We start from the raw sequence: 16227 nt of genomic DNA on the forward strand, positions 1-16227 counted from the left end.
TGTTTCTGCTGAATTACATCATTCTGTTACTTCAGGAATGAGGGTGTTCAAGCCAGAGACTGGTCATCCTCTCCCACCCCTGGTCCTTAACGAGACGCTCATTCAGAAAAAAACTGAAAATGCGCTCTCGCATCTCCCTTTAAAACAGATTTTTAAAAACAACTACATTTTAATTAGGCCCTTAATTGAAGCAGTGAACTGGCTAATTAAACCATTTTAATTGTGTTCAATTTAATTGTGCTCAGGATGGAAGGTTTCTCTTTCATCCTTGTGAAATGAATCGTTCTCAGCACCTCATGCTCCTAACCCATCAGGCCTCCCTTCCTTTCCCTCACTTGTCTGTTATCCCTCCCTCCCTCTCTCTCTCTCAATCTTTCATTCACTCCTTCTCTTTCCTCTCCCCCTGTCTCCAGGCTGCCCATGTGTGGCCCCCAGTCTCTGCCTGTGCTCGTCGCCTGGTGATGATGTCACTTCCTGGAGTTGCGCTCATCCTCCTCGTTCTCCAGCTGGTAGGCGGGCCGGTGCCTGACCACGCCCCTCTCGTCGACGAATTGCAGCGCTGGGTTCCTGGTGGTGTTGTCCATGCTGCCCAGAGAGGTGTAGCTGAGAGGAAAAGTGAGAAGGAGACTGGTTGATGGCGTACCGACACCGCACGAGGCAGAGAGAGAATCAAAGAGAGGGATGTACAGAGGGGCGCCACAGTGGCACAGTGCACTGGGTCCCTGGGTTCAAGTCCTGGGCTGCTGTCTGTGTGGAGTTTGCATGTTCTCCCCATGTTCCTGTGGGTTTCCTTCAGGTGCTCTGGTTTCCTCCCACAGATCAAAGACATGCTGGTGGGTTAACAGGCTTCTGGGGAAACTGGCCCTGGTGTGAGTGTGTGTCTGCGTGTGTGTGTGGTGTCCTGCCCCGTGCCTGTTTCCCTGTACCGGATCGAGCAGTGGGAAGGTGGATTGATGTAGGAAAGGGTGAGAGAGACCAGAGACAGAGACAGCGGGTACTCTTACCCCTTATCGTACAGGATGCAGTAGGGCACGTACAGGGTGCGCAGGAACTCCCAGATATCGTGGTAGCTCCAGTCCTGAGAGACAGAACACACGCTCTCATCCTGACTGTGAATCACCTTCCACACCTGGACTGGGCCCCCCGACAGTGGGAGGTGTGGTGGTAGGTACTTGTCTTAATAATCATCATCATCATCATCTTTACACTTATATAGCGCCTTTCTGGACACTCCACTCAAAGAGCTTTACAGGTAATGGGGATCCCGTCCACCACCACCAGTGTGCAGCCCCACCTGTGTGATGCACCAGTCCTCTCCCCACACACCAGCTCTCAGTGGGGAGGAGAGCAGAGTGATGAAGCCAGTTCAGAGAGGGGGGTTATTAGGAGGCCATGACTGGTAAAGGCCAGGGGGAAATCTGGCCAGGTTACACCCCTACTCTTTTCGAGAAACGACCTGGGAGTCTCCCATCCTGGTACTGGCCAGGCTCACTCCTGCTGAGCCACAGTAAGATTTAGGTCTTTAGATCTTAGGCGCCGTCCTTCGGATGAGACGTAAAACCGAGGTCCTGACTCTCTGTGGTCATTAAAAAATCCCAGGGTGTTTCTCGAAAAGAGTAGGGGTGTAACCCCGGCATCCTGGCCAAATTTCCCCATCGGCTGTTACCAATCATGGCCTCCTTATAATCCCCCTCTGTGAATTGGCTTCATTACTCTGGTCTCCTCCCCACTGATAGCTGATGTGTGGTGAGCGTTCTGGCGCACTATGGCTGCCGTCGCATCATCCAGGTGGATGCTGCACATTGGTGGTAGTGGAGGGGAGTCCCCATTACCTGTAAAGCGCTTTGAGTGGAGTGTCCAGAAAAAGCGCTATATAAGTGTAAGCAATTATTATTATTATTATTATTATCTTGTATTTAGATCTAGACAGAAATAAGGCAGTTGTGCAGGTCTCCCCACAAGACTTCTGCACGCAGAGACACCTCTGTGTACCCACTTTACTGCTGCAGTGTCTGTGCCTGCTTCATTCCCAGCTGTGCTAGACTGTCCTTTACTGATCATTGACGTTTTATTCTGTACTGAATACTATTTGCTCTTCCGAGGTGCAGTTCCGGGACTCACCAGCAGGGGGTTCACGCGCATGTAATGTGGCCAGCCGGGGTCAGTGGGGCACAGCGGGGTCAGGGTTCGCGAGTAGGGGTCCGTGCGCCGCGTTCCCATCAGGACAGCTTGCAGCTCTGGGTGCTGCTCCTGGACGTCGATGAGAGCCTGCCGGATATTCCCTTCCACCATGTACACCTCCAGGTCATACCTGCGGGATCGAACCCCTCGTCATCACTCTAATCCGGGACCCGGGGGCCCGGATTCTCTTCTCAGGCACATGCTTTATTTTGCAGTTATTGCCTGTTCTCTTCCTACTGCTCATTCAGTAGTAATGCTTCAGGCCCACTGGCCATCCTCTTCTTTAAAGAGGAGGATTTTCAGAAGTTACAGTGTGTGTGTAGGGTCCCCTGCTACAGACAGGGGCGCACAGTGCAATGCCGCCCGTCGCCACACGGGGGAGAGAGAGACGCTGCACACTGGAGACTGATGATCCCAGTGCGACCACAAGCAGGGGACAAAGAGCCAGAGCACAGCAGCACAAGGAAGGAGGGTTATTTCTTCCAACATCTCTGGAGCCCTGTCTACCATCGACCTGGGCGACTCACCTCTTGATGGTGTCCTTCAGGAAACGCTCCATCTCAGGAAAGGGAGACACGATGCGTATGTACAGCGCCTTGACCCTGTCCTCAGCCTGAGGGAACTTCCTGCGAGACAGAGGGACAGGCCGGCAGAGGCAGAACCTCAGGATTCATTCACATATAGAGGCTAGTGACAAGACACAGAATCTCACAGCCACACAATCACTCCCTCTCTCTCCTCCTCGTCTCTCTCTGCCTGTCTCACCTCCTCAGAGCAGCCCTGTCTCACCCCCCCAGAGCAGCCCTGTCTCTCTCTCTGCCTGTCTCACCCCCTCAGAGCAGCCCTGTCTCTCTCTCTGCCTGTCTCACCCCCCCAAGAGCAGCCCTGTCTCTCTCCCTGCCTGTCTCACCCCCTCAGAGCAGCCCTGTCTCTCTCCCTGCCTGTCTCACCCCCTCAGAGCAGCCCTGTCTCTCTCTCTGCCTGTCTCACCTCCTCAGTACAGCGTAGTACAGGTGCAGCAGGGCTGTACAGTCTTTGCCCCCGTTGAAGCCCACGCAGATCTGGCTGGGGGGGTACTGCTCCAGCGCCGTCTCGATGGTCTGCACGGCCGACGCCACCTTCAGGCCCAGGGCGGTACCTGCGGGGCAGAGGTCACAGGTCACAGGTCACAGGTCACAGGTCTCGCCACCCGCCTGTGGCGCCCCAGACACACCCCCACCCCCCCCCCGCCCCGCCTCTCACTCACCGGACCGCGCCAGCCGGTACACCTCCTGCGTCGCCACGGCGACGGGCTCGGCCACCAGCGGCACCACGCAGCCGGGGGGCAGGGCGTCCAGCAGGTGGCGCCGCGCCTCCTCCACGCTCTCGGCGCTGTCCGAGTCCAGGGTGAGCCGCACGCGGTGGTAGTTGCTGAGCCAGTCCGGGTACGAGCCCAGCCCCACGCGCCGGCCGAACCGGGCCTGGGCGCGGGCCAGCGCGGGCGCCAGCGCCGCCTCGTCGGCGTCCACGAACAGCTCCCGCAGGTGGAAGCGGGTGCCGGGGCTGGCGAAGAGGTGCCGCAGCCCCTCGAAGGCCGCCTCCAGCAGGGAGGGCACCCCGGGGAAGATGTAGACGTTGTGGGCGCTGACCAGCGGGAAGCGCAACTGCCTCCCGGTCGCCGGATCGGCGCCGTAGTGCAGCCGCGCCGACGCCGGCACCAGCGCCAGCTTCATGGGGGCGCTCCCGGGCTCGGACACGCCGAAGAAGCCCTGCACCAGCCGGGCCAGCTCCGGGTGGGGGCGCAGGGGCTCCCCAAAGGCCTGCGCCACGGCCGCGAAGGTGACGTCGTCGTGGGTGGGGCCGATGCCGCCGGACGTCAGCAGGAAGGTGTGGCGGGGGGCCATGGCGGCGATCTCGGCCGCGATCTCCCCCACGTCGTCCGGGACCACCGCCACGCGGCGCACGCTCACGCCACTGGCGCGCAGGCCCCGGCACAGGAACCAGGAGTTCGTGTCCTGGGTGTGACCCTGGAGAGAGAGGGCAGGCTCGGGGACCGCAGTCTGGACACAGACACTGGACACAGGCAGACCAGGCTGTCCAGAGAGGGCAGGCTCAGTGACCACAGCCTGGACACAGACACTGGACACAGGCAGACCAGGCTGTCCGGAGAGGACAGGCTCAGTGACCACAGCCTGGACACAGACACTGGACACAGGCAGACCAGGCTGTCCAGAGAGGACAGGCTCAGTGAACACAGCCTGGACACAGACACTGGACACAGATGGACCTGGCTGTCCGGAGAGGACAGGCTCAGTGACCACAGCCTGGACACAGACACTGGACACAGATGGAACAGGATGTCCAGAGAGGACAGGCTCAGTGACCACAGTCTGGACACAGACACTGGACACAGGCAGACCAGGCTGTCCAGAGAGGACAGGCTCAGTGAACACAGCCTGGACACAGACACTGGACACAGATGGACCTGGCTGTCCGGAGAGGACAGGCTCAGTGACCACAGCCTGGACACAGACACTGGACACAGATGGAACAGGATGTCCAGAGAGGACAGGCTCAGTGACCACAGCAAGACTGTAACTTATCGGTCATGTTAATAAGGGTCAGTGAATTTCTTATAAAAACTTGATAAATAACAAACTTGATATACTTGATTAAAAACTTGATATATATATATCAGTTAGTCCTGGGCTATAGCTAGGGTTAGCTTTCCCATTACACTACACATCCTATAACACCATTTTTGCAAAATGTCCATGTCTTTGAAGAGGGTTTTAATGTTAATTGAGTTTCATCTTCATGAAGGACAGGAGAGAAAGACTGAGAGGGAGTGGGGGAGTGGGGGCGAGGGGCGAGGGGCGAGGGGAATAAACAGATGGGAGACACACTAAAGGAGGAGAAGGACACAAGCTGGGAGAGCCAACACCAACAAGAGCACCAGAAGCCAGAGCGACCAACCGACCTTGAGGATCTCGTCCCCGATGATGATGATGCCGGCGGTGACAGCGCCCCCCTGTGGCTCGGAGGCCTCACCGCTGGCGCTGTGGCCGGACTGCGCCATGGCAGTCAGCTGGGAGCCCAGTCTCCTCACTCGGTCGGCCGCTCTGGAGACTCTGGACACGGAGGCCCACATCCAGGACAGGCAGCGGGGGAGGGAGGGAGGGGGGTCCCGGAGGAGGCTGCCTGTCAGGGCCGACGACAGCAGGCCGGACACTGCATCACGCTGAGAGCCAGCAGGCCTCGTCAGGGCAGGAGAGGGCTTCCTGTCACGAAGAGCCGAGCAGGAGCTTCAGTCAGGACCAGCGCTAAGCCTTTCATCGAAGCCCGTTAAAAGCAGCCTCTCACTCGCGATACTGGTCAGCACAGCCGGGTGTCCTACTGGAGCGATCTGAACAGAGCGCCTTGCTCAAGAGCACAGCTGCTGTGCCCAGGGATGTGAACCCGCAACCTCGGGCTTTCGAGCCCAGAGCCCCCGCTCGCTCCTCCAGAGCTCAGTGCCTGAAGCGGCACACTGCCCTGTCAAACCTACAGGGAGAGCAGTCTGACTTGAAACTGGTCCCAGCAGCGGGGGGGAGGCGGTTTGCCTGCCCCTGCCCCTGCCCCTGCCCCGCGCTCAGTAACTCGGATTGACCCCCCGCAGGCGTCTGAATGATTCCAGACGGAGGCGATCTCCACCGCTGCGCCAGAGACGCCCTCAGCTCTTGAGCCGGGCACGCTGGAGGTCGGGATATCCGGCGAGCGCCGGAAACTCCCCACGCGTGCTCGGCGGTGAAGGGGTCTGTCCCCCAGACGCCCCCCGGTGCGGAAGCGATCCCCACATTACCCGGCCTGCGACCACACTGTGCCGCCTCTGTCCGACACCAGCTCTGGCTGGGGGAGCCGGCGGGATCGCCCCGCCTCCGGTCCCGGGTCCGAGGCGGGGGGGGGGGAGGGGGTCCGACACACTGATACCATTCACTGTGCCCGGCTGGGCCAGTAACATGTTATGGAAACCTATTAATTCCGTGGACAGAAATTAAGCTGTCTACTAATCGTGCTTTGTTCGGCCTTATTTTTTAATTTCCAGATGTAATATTTATAATATTCTTCTCTCTTTCGGTTGCCAGTGTAGGGGACTTTAACCCGCTCACCTCAACCCCCGTCCCTATCCCCCACCGTTGACCACTGCATGGTTAAGGTTTTAGCCTTTACAATTCACATCTCGCTCGACCATTGAAGCCTTTCTCTTTTATCACAAGAATAAAAAAAAACCCTTAATGAAATACCACTCTATATACAGCGAAAGTCCAAGCCAAACTTACCCGTTTGCAGGCTTTACCGGCTTCGGGCAAACCGGGAAGCTCGGTACTGACCAATTACAGCTCAGCTGAGTGATCCTGCCAACCAATGGTACGCCGAAGTAGGCGGGACTAAAAACTTGTCTGCGCTTTCACCCCCCCCCAGCAAGTTTGTCTGAGAGGCCGCGCTTCGGCGTGTTACAATCAAATCGGTCCCCCCTCCCGTCACGTACAGCGTTCCGAAGAGAAAGACCTTCTGTAAATTCATAAATTCAGAATCTGCGCAAGGGTGGCTGTCTCTAAAAAAAAAATGTGATCTCCACAAACTAAAATCAGACACAATCCACAGCAATTCAAGCGTTTATTTCAGACATCAGCAACAGCCCCGATTACAAATGTGTGGCAGAAAGCCATTTCATAAAGAGCAGAGTACAGTCAATTATAAAAACGCTGTAGTAAAAAGTTTTTAAAAACTAAAAAGGTTTTAAAACTTTTTTTTGGCTGACCAACTTGTAAAATATTTACTTCTGGATGGAACAGAACAGAAGCACCTAATCCCACAGCAGTCTGTCAGGCCCGGCCCGGAGCTTTTCAACACGTCCCAGCAGGGCCCCGTCCTCCCTGGACCCGGCCAGTCACCGCCCCGTCCTCCCTGGACCGGACCAGTCACCGCCCCAATCAGAGCAACAGGAGCTGGGCTGGGCTGATGGCTCTCGCATGGAGCCAAGTCAGCGCCAGTGCTGATCCAGATGGGGCTGGGCAGCACCGGACAGCACACAGGGCCCACGGCGTCATGGATCTGGTACACACACAGGGCCCACGGCGTCATGGATCTGGTACACACACAGGGCCCACGGCATCGGGGGTCTGGAGGGCAGGAAGAGGGAACAGAGAGGCTTGAAAGCCCAACCACGCTCTGTCACTCCCAACTCCCCTCCCTCATCCCGCCATCACACTCCGGCTGTCAGGAGCTCTTCTGGGGCAGCTTCCTCCGGAAGAGCAGGATGTGGGGCTCTGTGGAGAGAGAGATGAACAGTGAGCCTGTCTCTCAATAATAATAAACCAGTGTGTGATCTCCTGTCCCAGCCTGAGGAACAGACAGTGAGCCTGTCTCTCAATAATAATAATACAGTGTGTGATCTCCTGTCCCATCCTGAGGAACAGACAGTGAGCCTGTCTCTCAATAATAATAATACAGTGTGTGATCTCCTGTCCCAGCCTGAGGAACAGACAGTGAGCCTGTCTCTCAATAATAATAATACAGTGTGTGATCTCCTGTCCCAGCCTGAGGAACAGACAGTGAGCCTGTCTCTCAATAATAATAATACAGTGTGTGATCTCCTGTCCCAGCCTGAGGAACAGACAGTGAGCCTGTCTCTCAATAATAATAATAATACAGTGTGTGAGTGCCTCTCAATAATGTTCTATGTGTTGTATGTAAATGTTCAATAATGTTTGTACTGTAAATGTCAGTCTCTGCTTTGGCAACTCTCTAACTCCTTGGTCATGCCATTAAAGCTCGCTGAACTTGCGAGATCGAAGTGAGGAGAGGACAGCACCAAGAAGTTTTCTCCCCTCTCTTCAGGCCTGACAGCAGCTGCCGGGGGGGAGGGGGTCTGCCCTGGTTCTGCTGGTACTGACCCGGCTCGTGGATCATATAGTGCACCCAGCCCTGGCTCTGCTGGACGCCCAGGTTGCGCCACTCCGTCTCGGACATCAGGTGGGTCTTGGGCACCAGGCGGGCGATCTCCCTGGGCAGCATGACGTGCCTGCAGAGACACAACGAGTGCACGGCCTCACTGGCGGAGCCCGAACCCCCAGGAAAGACAGGAGCGGGCGCAGACGCTCGGATTCACGAGCGCACACACCTTCGGCACAGAGAGGGCGGGGGAACCCGACCCAGCTCTCCCAAAACCCAGGCGGGTCGGCGACGACATCGGCGAGACACACGGAAGCCACAGGGTAGAAACCTTTAACACCAGGAACAGGAGGCGCTGCTCTACACAGAGAGCAGTGGGAGTGTGGAACAAGCTGCACAGCCATGTGATTGAAGCCAATACCCTCAGTTCCTTCCAGGAAACTGTTTGAGATCCTGGGATCAATTCGCTTCTAACACCCAAACGGGCCAGGTGTCTCCTTGTGCAACGATAAAAAATGATTATAATAAAGCGCTTTCCTGGACACTCCACTCAAAGTGCTGTACAGTTAATGGGGATCCCCTCCACCACCACCACCAGTGAGCAGCCCCAGCTGGATGATGCACCAGTACGCTCCCCGCACACCAGCTCTCAGTGGGGAGGAGAGCAGAGGGACGAGAAGGTGAGGAGACAGGGGCTTGAACCTGTTCTCCCACACGCGGCAGGTTCAGACAGAACCGAGCCTCAGCTCGGGGCGCGGACACCCCTGCTGGTCCTACAAATACACCAGCTGTCGGCCGGATGTACAGGAACACCGTCACCGCCGAGTAAGAGGAAACGTGGAGGAGAAATGACACGCAAGGGCCTATTTTAACACCAAACCGTAATAATTCCGATAGCACAGACACGAGGAGGAGGAGGAACCTCACCTGTATTCATACTGCTCGTCGTCATACTTGTCCGAGTAATAAATCTGTTTATGGGCCATCGTAGGTGTAGCAACACGATGGCGGTCGTTCGCGTAGGCTATGAGATAAACGCAGGCCTACGAAAACAGAGCTGGCCGAAGAGCAGTTAGCTCACACGGGATGAGCACTAAAAATGACCCCCCCGTCAGACTAAATACTACACTCACCCCATAAAATGGTACTCATAATGATATTTCAATGATTGAATAAACACTTTTTCGAAGCGTAAATTTCCTGTCAGTGTAACGCCGTTTAAACAACAAGCACCGTATTTGTATATTCAGCAATGTCAAGACCTCTTTCGATTAATAAAAAAAAATCGCTCGAGCAATATTAATTATTGCGTTTTTCATTTATGTTTTCTATTACCTGTATCTGTCTATATTTTACAACTTTTTTATTGCATCTGTATCCATACATTCGAGACGCTGAAAAAATCTCTCCCTCGCCCGCCCTCCACAGTTCAAACAAACCGCACGGCTCCTCATTGGACCACGACCAACCGCGTGCCTGTCATGTGATCTACGCATTTATCTTTTGATTGGTTAATAAACAAGAAGACGATGACAAAGCCGATATTTTATCACGTGATCGCCCCTGCCGTGGATCTATTAAAGCGCAACGAGACCTCCATCATGTGACTGTCGTTGTTGTTTTTGACTGGCTAACCTAATAAATCCTTCCTCATGTGACCCAAAGCGTATCGTTGAAAAATAAGGGGGACATAATAGGTTCATTCCAGGCTGAAAAGAGAAGAAAGAAACACACCGTTTCGGCCGTGTTTTCTTTCATCTCTTCAGCATGGGATAAATCTATTACTTGTTCCTTTGCAGCCTATGCATGCTGACGCAGCTCCCCACCTGAACTCGTTGAAAAATAGTCCGGCACTGGTACGCCGCAGAATATACAGTATAGTTGATATGACATTCTGAAAAGTAGCAGATGAGAGGAGGCCATTCATTGAATGACACAGCAGGTCACTGATCTCAAGATATCGTCCAGACGATTCTTAGAGAATTGCGCCACCTTTTTGGTAATATTTCAAGAACATGGTGGCACTACTTGTTCCAGACACCCACTACCCTTTGTGTACAGAAGCACTTTGTGTGTGTGTGTGTATATATATATACACACACACCGTGCATAAGCAAATAAACTCGCTCTGCAGCTGTTTCCGTCTGGTGTTGCATTGTCTCGATGACAATTTAGTGATTTATTCCTCGACAGCCGTGGATAAACACTGTACTTGGGTTTCTTACAACCCGATCCTCTACTCTGGGCGTGAAACGTACTGCACCTTGACAACCGCCAGGTGGCAGCACATATTAACAAATACCGCACAGTCCCTGGCTCGTCTGCGTCTTACGTTCAATCGGGATTGTTCCTCTTGGTCCTGCAGCTCGACTCGGTCACGGCGGTAAAGCTGCGTATCCCGCGCACAGGGGTGTAATATTCGATTAGAGTTCCTGAAACACGAGACCGTGAGGCACAGGCACGGTCAGTACTGCGCCGGAGACCGAAAGGAGGAGGGGGTGTTTGTTTACACTGAACATCTGAGTGGAGCGTTTACAGGCACCGGCCGCTAGAGGCGGCAGTGAGGCGTGAGCGAGGGCTCTTCACGCGTGGGGAAGACACCTGCCGCCCCAGCCCGTAAGGATCTGAAGCGTGATTTATCCCTAATGTTTCATCTAGGAATATCGTTTGGCAAATTATATTGCTAAACAATGCTTCTTCATATTGTAGGGACTCTTAGAAACCCCAGAAGACAGCATCTCCCAGCAAGCTGAGTTTGTGGGTTTATCTGGGACATTGCTCTGTGGTGCAGGACTGCTCAAGTCTGAGTCCTAGCACAGCGGCTACAGTTCAACCTGTTGTAGCACCAGCGGTCCCCTGTCACCTGATGAGGCCTGGTCAGCACTGCAGTGGGAGTCCAATCAGGAACACCAGGTGGCCTGCTGTAAACAGTTCTGGCGGAACAGTAAGGGGCACTCCTCCCTCTGGTCCAGAAGACACATTTACCTTCGTGTCCTGACTACTGGTCACTACAGACCCCAGGACACTGTCAGTAAGAGTGGGGTGTGGACCCTGGTGTCCTGACTACTGGTCACTACAGACCCCAGGACACTGTCAGTAAGAGTGGGGTGTGGACCCTGGTGTCCTGACTACTGGTCACTACAGACCCCAGGACACTGTCAGTAAGAGTGGGGTGTGGACCCTGGTGTCCTGACTACTGGTCACTACAGACCCCAGGACACTGTCAGGAAGAGTGGGGTGTGGACCCTGGTGTCCTGACTACTGGTCACTACAGACCCCAGGACACTGTCAGTAAGAGTGGGGTGTGCACCCTGGTGTCCTGGCTACTGGTCACTACAGACCCCAGGACACTGTCAGTAAGAGTGGGGTGTGGACCCTGGTGTCCTGACTACTGGTCACTACAGACCCCAGGACACTGTCAGTAAGAGTGGGGTGTGGACCCTGGTGTCCTGACTACTGGTCACTACAGACCCCAGGACACTGTCAGTAAGAGTGGGGTGTGGACCCTGGTGTCCTGACTACTGGTCACTACAGACCCCAGGACACTGTCAGGAAGAGTGGGGTGTGGACCCTGGTGTCCTGACTACTGGTCACTACAGACCCCAGGACACTGTCAGTAAGAGTGGGGTGTGCACCCTGGTGTCCTGGCTACTGGTCACTACAGACCCCAGGACACTGTCAGTAAGAGTGGGGTGTGGACCCTGGTGTCCTGACTAAACTTATTCTGGACTGGACTGATTCTGTGCTCCCTAGATAATGAGCTATTTCCCGACAAGAATCAAAATAAACACTTCCTGTTGCAGTGACCCAGTGTGCACACAGGCAGTCTTGAAGAGCTGCAGGTCTGTCCTGTTCGCTCTGCTCTGAGCGCCCCCCGAGGCTGAGAAACAGACTCTCCCCCTATCCTCCATGCGGTTGAACGATGCTCAGGAACCCGATGCCCTGGTGCTGGTTTTTGCAGTTTCACTCTCCCCGGGCCTCCTGCCCCGGCGTGAGGCACTCGCTCCGCGCTGGAGTTTAATGTTTATTTCCCACGGGCAGACTTTGACCTGCTCTGCGGGGGGGAGCGGGGTTGTTAGGGGGGGTCTCGGAATTCCAGTGCCCGTTCGGAACACATCAACACAGGCGACCCGCGCTCTGATTGGCTGGCGTGCCGTCCCCGCAGCCCTAAGACCCCGCCCCCTCCTGTCTATATAGCCCACGTGCCGCTGCGCTTCTGACAGAAGGTCTCGCAGCTGCAGAGGCCGGAGATACTGACCTCGCCTTTTCTTCAGTCTCCCAAATGGTTGTCCAGGTCAAATCCAGCGCCCACCACAGCAGCAAAACGATGGAGGGAAGCCAGCAGAAGGTCGAGGCGAATATTTTGCTCCTGGGAGCTGAAAACGTCGGGAAGTCCGGTGAGCAAACCGTACTGATGATTCGATTAATAATCAATATTGGGGATCATTACCACAGTCGGGCGTGGTATGTGCAGGGCGGGGCGGGGCAGTAGCGGTCCGTGTTTCTCGCAGTGTGTAGGACAGTATCAATCGCGGTGGGCTGAGCTCGGTATCGGGTCATGGCGATCGAGAATAACCTCTGGGTCTGTGAATTCTCGATCGACAGTGTACTGCGCGCCAGCGCCGTGATCTCGCCGGTCCGCGTCGCGTGTCTGAGCTCACCCGAGTGGGTGCCCCACGGAAGGTACGACACTATTAATGTCATTCACGCAAATGCTTTTGTACAAGACAGGCGCAGTGTTTAGCACCGCTGCCTCGCAGCGCTGGGGCCCCAGCCTCAATTCCTGACATCCATCTGTGTGGAGTCTGTATGTTCTCTCCACGTCTGCGCGGTTTCCCCCCACAGTCCAGAGACTTTCCTGCAGGGTAACTGCCTTCAGTTGCGTGCGTGTCCATCTGCCCCGTGACGGACAGACGTCCTGGCCAGGGTGTTCCCTGCCTGGAGCCATTCCTTGCCGGGATAGATTCCGGCTTCCCCGCGACCCTGAATTAGATAAAGCTGTTGGAAAATGGACGGTGTTCATACAGACCAATTAGCATTGTTCCTTAACTCCAAAAAAAGCCTCGAAAAGCTCCAGAGTTATCGGGGCGCGGGGCTGAGCTGCGGTGCCCTTTGGAAACGGGGGACCCGAGTGAGCGAGGAAAGGCCCCAAGCGGCGGCGCTAACCGTTTGTTCTCCCCATCTGCCCACAGCGCTGACGGTGCGTTTTCTCACGCGGAGGTTCATCGGAGAATACGGCGACATGGGTGAGCAGACGGCCGCCGCCGGCCTCGCAGCTCCGTGCGCAGACTCCTGCTGCGCTCTCTTCCTCGAGGGAAGGACATCGCCACCAGCCTGAAACGTTGTTTTTTTTTGTTTCTCTTCCCCCCCGCAGAATCTGTTTACAGCCACAGCGACCGAATCGACGGGCGAGAGATCTGCTTTAACATCTGGGATTCGCTGTATCCGCAGGTGAGTTGCAGGGGAACGCGAGCCTCGGGTGAGAGGAGAGGGTGGGGATGACCCGCTGCCAGCCATTGAACTGCTGGTCTGACATTTCTTGAAAGCATCCAGGGTATCGGCTTGGGTAACTTGTTCCAGACTCCCGCCACTCTTTGTGGAAAGTGCCTCCTTCTCTCCATTTACAATGCATTTTCCTGTAGTTTCCACCTGTCCTCAGGTTCGAGTTTCACTGATTCTACAGAAGTCCACCGGGCTGACATTTCACAATCCTCATAGGTCATAGGTCACAGGTCACTTTTCAAAGTAATACAGAAAGGGACCTGGGGTTCTTGTGTGGACCTTCCTGTTCATGACTAAAGAGATTCAGTGTCTTCAGTCAGTGTGACTACTAATGTACATTATGTTGATGATCTTACAACTATAAACCCAGACCTCGGTGCGAGGTGATTAGTGAGTGGTTAGGAGTTCTGAACCCCAGAAATGAGGGTCGTGGGTTCAAGTCCTAATTGGGTTGTACCCCCCGAGCATGACGCTGTACCCACAATGCCCCAGCACGCCCAGCTGTACAAACTGGTGGTGATATCTGTGCGCACAATTCCTTTTATGGACACAGCAGGTGCAATGATCCCATAACGACCTCATGAGACTCACGAGCCGTCAAATCCTGTGTAGGGGGGCCTGGTTGTACCCCTGAACCAGGTATGCTTTACTCAGATTGCTTAGGCAGAAACCATGCTGCACAACGGCTTCAGCCAGATGAAAACAATTACTTAGCTGCCACAGCAGTGTAAATGATCCCATAATGACCTAAAGAGAAGCCAACAGGGCTCTGCACGCAGAACTGAGAAGTTGCAGGTTCAAATCCTGTGTGGGGGCACAGCGGTTGTACCCTTGAGCCAGGCACTGTACTCAGATTGCTCCAGCAGAAACTCTCGGCGATGGTACATACCCTGTAGGCAGACCGTGCTGCACAACAGCTTCAGCCAGAGGAAAGCAATGACTTCATTGACTCAGCAGCTCAAACGATCCCACAATGACCTGATTAGACTGCGGAGCCGTCAGGGCTGTGCACTCGGAAACGGGGAGGTTGCAGGTTCGAATCCTGGGCGGGGTACAGCTGTTGGGCTTTTCCCAGCCGGCTCCAGGAGGAGCTGTGCAAACCTGTTGGCTGTCGGCGGCTGATGTCGGGGCGCCCCCCCCCCCCTCCCCTCTCGTTCGCAGAACTGCGCCACGCCGGGCTACGTCAGCGAGGAGCAGCTGCAGTGGGCGGACGGCTTCATCCTGGTCTACAGCATCTGCGACCGCGCCAGCTTCCAGGTGGTGCGCCAGCTGGTGCAGCGGATCCGGCAGGCCCGCAAGGGGGCGGAGCGGGCCGCGCCCGTGGTCGTCGTGGGCAACAAGCGGGACCTGCAGCACCGCCGCGCCGTGTCCGGCGAGGAGGGCCGGCTGCTGGCGCTGGCGGCGGACTGCGGCTTCTTCGAGATCTCCGCGGCCGAGGCCTACCACGGCGTGCTGGCCGTCTTCCACGCCCTGCTGGAGCTGATCCGCCGGGCGCGCGCCCTGAAGAAGGGGGCGGGGCTCAGGGGCATCGTGCGGAGCGTGTCGGCCGTGTTCGGGCGGAGGAGGACCGAGTGAGCGGATTCGAGGATTTTCCTTTGGACAGCCTGGGCTTGCGGAAAGAATCCGGGAAGATGCCAGGCTGGCTGTGCTGCTCCGAGATCCGGATCCGTCCGTCCTGGGCTGCTGGCTGGACCAGATTGCCCAGGGGGGGCGGGAGGGCCTTCCTCATGGCCAGGCCACGCCCCTTCCTCTTCCTGTTCTCCGGCTGTGGGTGCGAGAGACACGGCCCAGACAGAATCGCGGGGGGCGGCGGTAGGGTTTGGCGAGGTGCCTGAGCTACTGCCCTCGCCCAGTAGGGGGCGAGAGAGACGCGGGGGAGAGGGGCGATCGCTCTGGCGTGCGCTGTGGGCAGGTGGAAGGGATCTGAAGGCTGCAGTCTGGCCCTGCCGATCCAGTCCTCTCCGGTGGATGAAAGCATCGTTTTCAGCTCTTTGCTGGGCCCGTGTGGCGCTGTTAGGTCCAGCTTCCGGAACAGGCCACCGGGCCAAGACCGCTCCGCACCCCACTGCCGGTTCCCCTGGTCAGGGAGCGAGGCGCCTCTGAGTCCGCAGAGAGGGAGCTCTCTCTGCACACTTGTACAAAGGAAATAATTTATATGCTGGCAGAACATTTTGGTAAACATTTTTTTTTAACCTTCAGAAAAGTCTTTTTTTTTTGTATGATGTCGCAAATAAAGAATATTCGAAAAAGTGTTTTGTTTTGCGTGGGTGAGAGTTTGTGAGGGGTGCCCCTCTGACACCCCGACCCTTCCCCTGTCCGGCCCTTTTCCCCTCCTCCTCTTGTCCCTCACTGTTAGCGGACAGGAGGACAGTGAGAAATTTAAGAGCAAGTAAAAAAAAAAAACGCAGAACGAGGTGGTTCGTGCACGACTCAGACCATGAACGTATCACAACTCAACCCACGGAGATTCAGACCATAAGGGTGCTCAGAATACTGGCACCAGATCTGGGAAGCTCTTCCACTCACAAGTAGGAGGAGAGGGGGCAGTTTGCAGATGTTAATAGAGACACCTGTTAGGAGGCGGATTATCGATGCTTGTTTTAATTGTAGCTGATCTTAGAGGACAAGACC

At 55.6% G+C, this 16227-nt stretch overlaps 3 protein-coding genes across 4 annotated transcripts; 1 reads left to right on the plus strand and 2 right to left on the minus strand.

Annotated features, from left to right (window-relative positions):
* Positions 1–199: 199 nt before the first annotated feature.
* On the minus strand, positions 200–6548 carry flad1 (flavin adenine dinucleotide synthetase 1). 2 transcript variants are annotated; one of them, XM_069184825.1, is made up of 8 exons: positions 6480–6548; positions 5141–5441; positions 3428–4187; positions 3172–3319; positions 2709–2807; positions 2122–2311; positions 1005–1078; positions 200–603 (listed from the first exon to the last, which is right to left on the minus strand). In XM_069184825.1, the coding sequence occupies exons 2-8, from the start codon at positions 5309–5311 to the stop codon at positions 468–470; spliced, it is 1578 nt and encodes a 525-aa protein (XP_069040926.1). In that variant the 5' UTR covers positions 5312–5441; positions 6480–6548; the 3' UTR covers positions 200–467. The 2 variants fall into 2 exon arrangements, with proteins under 2 accessions (XP_069040926.1, XP_069040927.1); XM_069184826.1 differs by lacking the exon at positions 6480–6548 and adding an exon at positions 6309–6388.
* Positions 6549–6799: 251 nt separating this feature from the next.
* Positions 6800–9530, minus strand: cks1b (CDC28 protein kinase regulatory subunit 1B). Its single transcript, XM_069185235.1, has 3 exons — positions 9022–9530; positions 8097–8224; positions 6800–7469 (listed from the first exon to the last, which is right to left on the minus strand). The coding sequence occupies exons 1-3, from the start codon at positions 9078–9080 to the stop codon at positions 7420–7422; spliced, it is 237 nt and encodes a 78-aa protein (XP_069041336.1). The 5' UTR covers positions 9081–9530; the 3' UTR covers positions 6800–7419.
* A 2776-nt stretch (positions 9531–12306) lies between these two features.
* Positions 12307–15817, plus strand: LOC102684571 (ras-related and estrogen-regulated growth inhibitor-like protein). Its single transcript, XM_006641549.3, has 4 exons — positions 12307–12491; positions 13287–13340; positions 13469–13545; positions 14758–15817. Exons 1-4 carry the CDS (start codon positions 12377–12379, stop codon positions 15169–15171), a joined length of 660 nt encoding a protein of 219 aa, XP_006641612.1. The 5' UTR covers positions 12307–12376; the 3' UTR covers positions 15172–15817.
* Positions 15818–16227: the final 410 nt, after the last annotated feature.

Source organism: Lepisosteus oculatus, chromosome 27 (assembly GCF_040954835.1).
Source record: "Lepisosteus oculatus isolate fLepOcu1 chromosome 27, fLepOcu1.hap2, whole genome shotgun sequence".
In the NCBI taxonomy this organism is placed as follows: Eukaryota; Metazoa; Chordata; class Actinopteri; order Semionotiformes; family Lepisosteidae; genus Lepisosteus; species Lepisosteus oculatus.